This window comes from Lineus longissimus, chromosome 8 (genome assembly GCF_910592395.1).
Source record: "Lineus longissimus chromosome 8, tnLinLong1.2, whole genome shotgun sequence".
Classification (NCBI taxonomy): Eukaryota; Metazoa; Nemertea; class Pilidiophora; order Heteronemertea; family Lineidae; genus Lineus; species Lineus longissimus.
In genome coordinates, this window is record NC_088315.1 from 18,551,515 (window position 1) to 18,561,042 (window position 9,528).

The 9,528-nt window shown below is 41.1% G+C and overlaps 1 protein-coding gene across 1 annotated transcript in view; it reads right to left on the bottom strand.

Moving 5' to 3' along the window:
• Window positions 1-8,831, bottom strand: part of LOC135493006 (condensin-2 complex subunit D3-L-like) — a 29,404-nt gene extending 20,573 nt beyond the window's left edge. The window contains exons 1-4 of the mRNA XM_064779755.1: window positions 8,590-8,831; window positions 7,982-8,205; window positions 7,751-7,793; window positions 304-360 (exon numbers count right to left, since the gene is read on the bottom strand). Of these exons, the coding sequence (XP_064635825.1) occupies window positions 304-360; window positions 7,751-7,793; window positions 7,982-8,205; window positions 8,590-8,742 (477 nt within the window). The 5' untranslated portion in view covers window positions 8,743-8,831. The remainder of the gene's footprint in view (window positions 1-303; window positions 361-7,750; window positions 7,794-7,981; window positions 8,206-8,589) is intronic.
• Window positions 8,832-9,528: the final 697 nt, after the last annotated feature.

Here is a 9,528-nt window from a genome sequence, read left to right on the forward strand (position 1 = left end):
TAAAGGATCATTTTCTCATGATAAATGAGATTAGAAATGTTGTCCGAAATATTTTCAAATATTTTTTTCACCACCTGATGCAGACACAGAGTAGAACCTCTCTTAGCAGACACCTCTCTATTAAGGACACCTCTATTAAGGACACTAGTTTTGGTCCCAAATTGGGTGTTTCCATTCAATTTGACCTCTCTAATCAGGACACCTCTCTATTAAGGGCAGCACTGGTCAGTCCCGAGGGTGTCCTTAATAGAGAGGTTCTACTATACTAACATAACCAAGCACTACAACTGCAACTAAACTTACAGTAGTGACAGTCGTGGAAACATCTCCATGCATCTCATTACACAGACGGCTAAGGCCCTGCAAAGGAAAACAAATCAACAGTGACATTAGTGGAGACATAACGAAAACACATGTACAGTGGAACCTCTCTAGTGGACACCTCACTATTAAGGACAACCTCTATGATAAGGACAGTACCTTCGGTCCCAAATTGGTTGTTTCCATTCAATTTGACCTCTCTAATCAGGACACCTCTCTGTTAAGGACACTAGTTTTGGTCCCAAATTGGTTGTTTCCATTCAATTTGACCTCTCTAAACAGGACACCTCTCTGTTAAGGACACTAGTTTTGGTCCGAAATTTGTTGTTTCCATTCAATTTGACCTCTCTAATCAGGACACCTCTCTATCAAGGACAGCACTTGTCAGTCTCGAGGGTGTCCTTGATAGAGAGGTTCTACTGTAATCCTACTAAGTAGTACTGTGTAGATGCTGTTAAGCCATTTGAAGGCCGCTTTTACAAAAGGTGTAAATTATGTGCAATAGGCCTATTTGGCTTAGAAGCGTCTACACAGTTTCACAGGAGTATACATTCGCTTGGGCATGCTGAAGGGCCTAAGTCGTCAAACACACAATAGAGAAGTATGAAGGGCCTAAGTGCATGCATATTATTTTTAACATTCACCGAGATAAAATCACAGGCAGGTCATATACTTGTCACAGTTAACCTTAATGGTTGCATTTGCAGTGTTTTTGCCAAGTTTTGTGTTTCACAATTCAAAATAGGATTTTTCTGCTGAAATTGGAATTTCAGAATTAGGAATTTTTGATTGAACGGAGTAGGTCTTTAACAGTGCACAATATCAGGCCTATTGTCAATGATTACACGCTTTCACTACTACAAGATTAGAATACGAGACTGAATCAAAATGGCCGCTAAAAAGCCAAGTCCTCTCATGACGGAGGATTATCTCCTGTTCAGCGAAGGTCACCTGACCTTGATGGCAAAGAAGATGAGGAACTGGCGACGTGTTGCCAGGGATCTTGGCGTCACCGACGACTCGCTTAAACAAATCGAGGACCGATATCCTCGAAATCACGAGATGCAGTCGTTCTACATGCTGGTTCTTTATCGTAATAATACTAGCGGGTGGACTCAGGAGGCAAGGGTGTCCCGACTGGCTGAGGTGTTCAGAGCGAAAGGTGAGATGGGCATCCTGACGGAACTGATGGAGAAGGCAGACAGAATGGACGACAACAGCGACATACTAAGCGACCAACATTTCCAGTAAGTTAGGCGAGACTTTTTTATATCTTGGTTAGCGTGCCTGCCGCGAGGCGATTAACTGAAAAGGTGAAAGTTTATTCTGGATTTTTTTGTCATTTAGCAAGCCCGCCGCACTCAAAAACCGAGAAGAGAAAAAATTTTATTTCTATTTATATCCCGACTGCCCCCGTTCAGGTCCACAAAGCCCGAGTTCAAAATTTGACAACCACCGCACTGTGGAGTGAGACCAAACTAGAGTTGCGTGATCTACCCACAATGCCACGCAAAGATGAAAACAGAAACTTTCATTTTGAAATGAAATTTTGTTTTTATTACTTCCTCCTCTGAGCTGCCTCGACAAAAAAAATTTATTTTCATTTTTATTCCACCATCCTCAGCTTGTCCTTGGATGAAAATGCACGCCAACCAATGTTTAAAAAAAGTCTCGCCTTATCACCAGATCAGCCCAGGGCAGGAGGAAGTGGAAAAATCTTATTGGCAACCTATGCTCCACTTGGAGTAACATGGTTTCAGTATCACCAAATCGCTTCATAATGATCAAATCGCTTCAAAGCAGAGCACGCAATTTTTATGCGTCCAAAGGCGTTTAGAGGAGAAGGCTGTGGGGCGTCCACAGGCGTTTGGGGTGCTAAGGGGTTAATAGCAAAGTATCTTGGGAGAAAAACGACACTAAATTTTCTATTTTTTTACGCAGGTACATCGCCAAGCTACTTCCAGACTGGCGCCCCCTGGCAACAGCACTTGGATTTGACCAAGACAGCCAAGCCAAGATCGCCGACCTTCACAAAAAGAGGAAAAATCGTACGAGCCTACAGTGTCTCCACCTATTAAAGACATGGAGAAACAACAATGAAATATCGATCGAACATAACGTTGAACATTTAGCAAAATGTTTAAAACAGACACAGAATATGAAATTATTCCAGGACTGTAAGGAGAAAGAGAAACTGTGGCTGGATCTGATATGATCTGATTAAAGAGATCCAGTCGTGGCATGAAATCTTTATTTAGACTAGCTGAACATACATGTAGTAGTAATACCTTAATAGGCGATTACTTCTTATGCATTTCATTGACTGGAGTCAGTAATGTTATGCAATGTTACCAAGGTGCCCAGCTTACATAATCAACTACCTGAGGGGAACTCGAAACTGCTAAGATTTAACAATGGAAGCTTATTCCCGCCTTAGGTTTTAACCGGGCCGTTCAAAACTCCCCATTTTTATAATCGTTTCGTGATAGGTTTCCTTTAAATCTAGGACAGGAATTTTACAACCAAATATTGAGTAAATAGCTAAGTTCATTATTGGCTCTTTAGACAACATCTGAGGAATTTGTACTGTAGGATGAAAAATGTGTCAAAATATGGTTATTACCTGATAAAATTACGCTTCCCATTCGGAGCAAGCTATGCCTGTTGCAATGCCAGACCAAATCAATCTACAGGTTTGGGACAGCCCATGATTATTTTCATAAATATTGCCTGCTGAATTTTTATTTGAAGAAATATACAGTAGAACCTCCCTTACTGGACACCTTTCTATTAAGGACAACCTCTCTATTAAGCACACTAGGTTTGGTCCCAAATCGGTTGTTTTCATTCAATTTGACCTCTCTAATCAGGACACCTCTCTATTAAGGACAGCATTTGCCAGTCCCGAGGGTGTCCTTGATAGAGAGGTTCAACTGTATTGACACTTTGGCCACAGGGCAACACGGCTTTGAACGAGGAAGGCCACTGGTGCTGGACATTATGTACCAGTATTGGCACACAAGAACTGATTGTGGACAAACACAAAAATGTCTCTCGGAATATCAAATCAATTTTATGAGTGAATAAACTTGAGTAAGGCAAGGTTTCATGAGTGTTGTCTTTCTACAAAGGAGTAACTGTAAATGAGGCATCCTACCACTGAGTGCAAGAAATTATACGTTTTTAAGACACATTTTTTGTGGTGCCGATTGAAACTTGAGACCACCTTTCGGCAGGAATTATAGCAGAAACTGGTGTAGGTTATGCTAGCTCAATGAGAGACAGGACAGTATATTGAGGTAAGATTTAGAAACGTTATACTTCATAAACTTTGAATCTTTTTTTTTCAACTTGGATACATTTTTTTAATCATCTGCAACTTTTATTCATTTTGTACAGAGATCTGAAAAGCCTCGGCCATAAAAAAGATGATCAAAAGTCAAGGAAAGTCAAAACAACACTTCAACATACACCAGGCATATAACGTTGGCACCATTGGACACCAATGGAGAAAGAGGGCGCTAGTGTACGTCACACCTCTCGGCGATCGCCACATCAAGAGAATGGCGAGAACGTTACCTTGTTGGGTGGCACTAGCGAGACAACTGGGAATGAATGAAGAGGCGATAAAAGGAATCAGTAACGTCAACAATAACATTGAGTTGCAGAAGGTACTCATGTTTATAGAATGGCGGAAAAGTCTGCACATGTGTTTGGATGAAAAGTTGGCCATCTTGGCCGAGGCATATCGCGATCTTGGGATGCAGTCTCAATTGGATGATTTACGACGGATGGAGAGGCTGTGGTTACATTATACATGAGGAATAACCTGAACAAATATTCAAAGACCTGGCAAAAAAGAGCTGAAAGAATTTTAGAGAATATTCCATAAGAATAATAAATCAACAAAAGTTAAAAGTTGAAGTTTTAGGTTAAGAGTCTGATATCAACTATGACAGGTTATCATCCGACTTTACACTTTAGCTCGGGTCTGTCCTGAAACCCTTCAGTAATCAGTAGACATCAGCTGAGCTTCTCAACCAGCAAATCAACAATAGTTTAAAGTTAAAGAGTTTTTGGCTTAAGAGTCTGATATCTGATATAGGCTATCATCCGACTTTACACTTTAGCTCGGTCTGTCCTGAAACCTTTCAGTAGACCACAGATGAGCTGCTCAACCAGCGCTATAATCTGTGCATTTCTGACCGGTACCCATTTATACACCTGGGTGCAGAGAGGCGAGTATGACAGAGAGACCAGCCTGCTGTCTCATGCTAACTATGGGGACAACAACACAGGGGGAGTGAGGGGTGGGGAAGCCAGTACCCCTCCCCCAAAAAATGATTTAAGAGGATATTTAGAGATACAGTCGAACCTCTCTATTAAGGACACCCTCGGGACTGACAAGTGCCATCCTTAATAGAGAGGTGTCCTGATTAGAGAGGTCAAAATGAATGTAAATGACCTATTTGGGACCGAAACTAGTGTCCTTAATAGAGAGAGTGTCCTTAGTAGAGAGGTGTCTGCTAAGGGAGGTTCCACTGTATCATAACAGTTTGTTTTACTGATATCAAAGTTTTTAGGTGCAAAAAAGGCATCTCTGGGTATACTGTTTTTTTAGAAAAAAAAAATCGCCAAACTTTTTTTGTCCCACCTCAAAACCTGGGAGATTTAAAACCCTGTTATCATTTTAGTATCCACCCCTCCTACCCAAATAGATCTTGAAGAACACTGCATGCTATCAAAACAGCTCTCATTGATCATAAATCTCCGGTCGCGCTCAGGCTAACATGATGAATAGCACGGCTAGCGTTGAATAATTGACTGACAATCATCATCGATGAATAGCGGATAGATCAGTCTATTCATTCAGTACCAATCCGATTCTCCTACCAATAGAAGCTCAACCGATGCAGCGTGACGCATTACAGCCTTAGTGTAGTGTATGTTTGGATTGCAAGGCTTAACCAATGTTGATATAAACTCGATATGAAAATTCGCAACTGTCATGATAATTGAGCAAGAACCACCAAAGGGATCAGTGAAAAGTGTGAGTATCCTAAGTTTTTAGTTATTCAGGGTTTTTTGGTCTTCAATACACACTTAGTCTGACAATTTACTGAACTAAAATTGAAATTATTCAGCAGTAAGGTATTAAATAACCTGAAATCATTTTAGCACATGTATATGCAGACCCCCTTCTACTGTTCCAGCAGGGAAGCACTGCTCTAAGCCTTAAACGACACAAGCGCCACCTTCAGGGAAATAAAGGAAATGAACCAGTCTCGTTGAAACCAATTTTCTTAGTTTGGAATGGGGGATGGTCTGACTGCAAAAGTGAAGGCCAGAAAAAAAGTCATCCCATCTAATTGAAATTACTTATTTTTATTGTCAAAACATTAAATTAAAGGTACAGTAAGCTTACATTGTAAGTTACTATTTTACAAAACCACAAAATAAAATGGCTGTGAATATTTCCCCATTTTCAGTATACATGACATGCGAGTCTCACTGAACATCAAAGTTGCTTGACGTGTATTTATAACCTTTTTATTGAAAAGAACTCCCAAATTTTGAATTTTATCAAAATAATAGTGTCCTGTGTCCACATGCAAAGTGACAACATACTATTCTGTTACTTTACTTTTTACCCACAGAACGTAAGAACTATCAAATGAGTAAAACTGGAGTCAATTCTTCAGAATGAGTTCGCCAGGACCAGCAACGCCCAAAGGGGCCGAAGGTGAGGGTTCGCAGAAAGGAAAGGAAGGAGCTCCCCAGGGGACCAGGGATCAGGGATCACAGCAGGGCAGCAGGGCAGGTGCCGCAGTCACGCCCGTCAATGACAAAACTTCTCAAGAAGGTACAAGAGCCGGGAATGGGGGGATGGCAAATGTGGTCAACCGGGCCAGGTTTGCCAAGAACATGACGTCGAAATGGAAATATAACACCATTTATAACACGAAACCTCTTTCGGATAAACACATGCGAGAAATATCGCAGAAAGTACGAGACTGGAACGACTTGGCCAAACAGTTGGATTACACGGATTTGCAAATTCAGAATTTAGCGCAGGCTTACGACACGCAGCAGACACAGGCCTATAATATGCTGGTTCTCTGGAAAAATTCCCAGGATGCATCACTCGAGACGCTGATCGAGAAACTGGCAGTGGCGTTTGTTGCAACGAATGAGAACGAACTGCTCAAAGAATTGCGCGAGACTGAGTTGAGATGGCTCTGTATGGTTTGACTGGGATTGTGACGGATGAGGCTTCTCCGCGATACATTTCATCCAGGCCCAGCACCTGGGGGGGGGAAGTCATCCCAAAGAACTGGTAAGCACGTCCCTGCCCATGGAAATCTTTTAAAGCCCCTTACGCCGCCAGGAACAGCTTCAATTTATACCCATTTCAGCAGGTTGGGAAATATAATCTGCACGGCGATAGTTACAAGTCGGCCAGGTGGTTTTTGTTTTAAAATAAGGCTTCCCCACTTTTCCTAGGTGCCGGCATTTTCACTCAGTAAGGATTAATGCAGCAGAAGATTGGTTCAGCAATCCCATGGCCTTCTGCAGGCAAAGCGCCACTGAATGGGGGCTAAAGATCTCCCATGCGAACACGCCGCTTTGAAAGAAATAACCACCCTTTGCCGGCTTTTTCCGGGACACGGTTGTGCACACCCCTTTTTATGGGAATGCCCCCTGGGGTGCAGCACCAGAACAAGATCATTTTTTCAGTACCAAATACATGTATCACAAAAGCTTTGGGTAAATTTCTCTTGCCAAAAATACTTTCTTTGTATGAAGACTAACAGGTTTAACTTTGTTTAGAATAATGAGCTTAGCCACACAATGTAATGAAATTCAAGGAGTTATCATTTATAATATTTTTATTAAAAAATTGCTGTTTAATACTAATAGCTGTTTTTTCAAAAGAATGCTTGGACGAATACAAGGATACTTTAAACCGCAAAATATTCATGCCCTTTCATTTTTGCGAAAATTTCTAAAAAAACAAATAATTTCACGAAGTTTATTTTGGAGGATCACGAAATTTCTTCAGATTTTTCCTACCATAAAATTATTTTGCTATTTTTATTTTCGTGAATCAAAGTTATTTACAAAACCCATGAAAATTAAGTCCACAAAAATTCGGCGGTTTTCTACAATCAGTCACTGGGAAGAACATGACATGATTATTGTCTTAACATTAAAAAACACTTCCTAAAATCCCTTGATCCATGGACTTATCATCTCGATTGCTCGAGATATTATCTTGATCGATTGACATATTATCTCAAATGGTCGAGATCTTACCTCGGGCAATCAAGATAATTATCTCAATCGCCCAAGGTAATTATCTCGATTGCTTGATCTGCAAAATAATACCCTCATACAAATTTGATAGTTTACAGTACGAGTGACCTACCTTGAAAGCCAGAGCAGGCATGCTGGCGTCCGATTCAAAATCACTGAAAAATCAGAGAGGAGAAATAAGTCAAAACACTGTATCAAGACCTGATAGTGATACGTTCTATCCACTGAGTTAAGATCAATTTTGTAGAAGAATTGGTACGATTTCGTTGCTAAAACATGTCAGTTAGATACTGCCTCTAAGGAACTGCAGATGAATCTTTCTACCAAAACAAAACAGACGTACTCATAATGATCAAAATCGGGTTCAAAAACTTCCGGGTCTTGCTTCGATAAGTCGACCAATACTTGTAAAGCAAGCAGACAAGACTCGCCACATGTTCGGAGGGAATAGCGTTGGAGGACCTGGAGGAAGTCCTGGAGGAGTTGGAGGAGTGATCGGCGGATAGTAGCGACCTCCTGCGGTGACAGGTCATCACCTTCATCATCATCATCATCTTCTTCATCTTCCTGGAGGTAAAAATATTTCGATAACAAGGTCATGATCTGTATATGTTGACTAGAACTATACGTCGACCCAAAACTAAGCTGGTGACATTCTGCCAGAGTGCTCTTTCTGATGTCTTTCTGGAAGTTATCAGCGGTACAACTACTCAGGGGTAATGAATCAATTTGTGTCCTATGCCCAATGACGTAGATATACGTCATTAACGCCCAACCATTTGGTGCCCAATGACGTAGATCTACGTTGAGATAATATGCATCAGATCTGGACCTGATAGCTTGTATGTTCCACACAGGGAGGCCTTCAGTCTGAGGCAGTATCCACTTGGAGAGTTTGTTGGCCCTGACTGCGTTGGGAGATTCTCTACCGATTTCAAAGGGTGTTCATACCTCATCGAATGTCGGAGTGACCTCCTTTGCCCTCTTTCTTGCCCTGCCTCCCTTCCGTCCCTGCGATGATTTGACGGGAGATTTCTTCCTCTTCCTCTTTGTGCCCAACTGTGACCAAGATTTTAGAGTTCTGATGCCTTTGTGGAACAACATTGGATGAAACAGCTTGAAGGCGCCACTTCCTAAAATGAAAGGGTTAATCCCGTGAGGACGGTATTTTTTTTTGCGTCATTATTTTCATCACATCGCTGCGATAAAAGCTGTTTGTCACCAGTGTGCTTCAGTATCATGAAGTGCGACTCTAAATGACTTGCACTTACCAGGAATAGCAAGCAAATTGAGATACACCCTGGTTGCTAGGATACCAGCCTGTTTCTGTTCCGCCGAGGCAATTTTCTGGAAAATTAAAAGTGATTTTAAGGCGCAGGCAAAGGACGATTAAAATGTGGATATTTGAAGGATTTTAAAAACACGCAGGCCTCTCATCTCAACTACATGATTTTGGACACACCGTGATTATCTTGGACCTATTTTAGTGATTTTATCATGATTACAATTCCACTAAAAATCGGTATTTTTTTGCGCATTCATGAAATCAACTTAGCAAGATGTCATTTAAAAAGGTGTTTCAAGGTAGAGAATTTTGTTTGAAATTTTTCTTTTGATAGGATTTGAAATCTGAAGACCTCCCGAGCCATTTTAACCAAATGACACAAGAAATCTTTTTAAAAGTATCAAACAATAAAATTGGCAGCTGTGTGAAAACCATTATAATGGTGTGTCGGAAGGTCTAACTCTAAGGTGCACAGTAAAATCAAAAGCAAGGGAAGTCACAGAGACGCAGCTTGGAGTGCTGCTTGAAAAAAGAAGAGGACTGGCATTAAAGTCAAAGGGAAGAAAATAAACAACTGTACCTTTTGTCCAGTCTCCATGAGATAG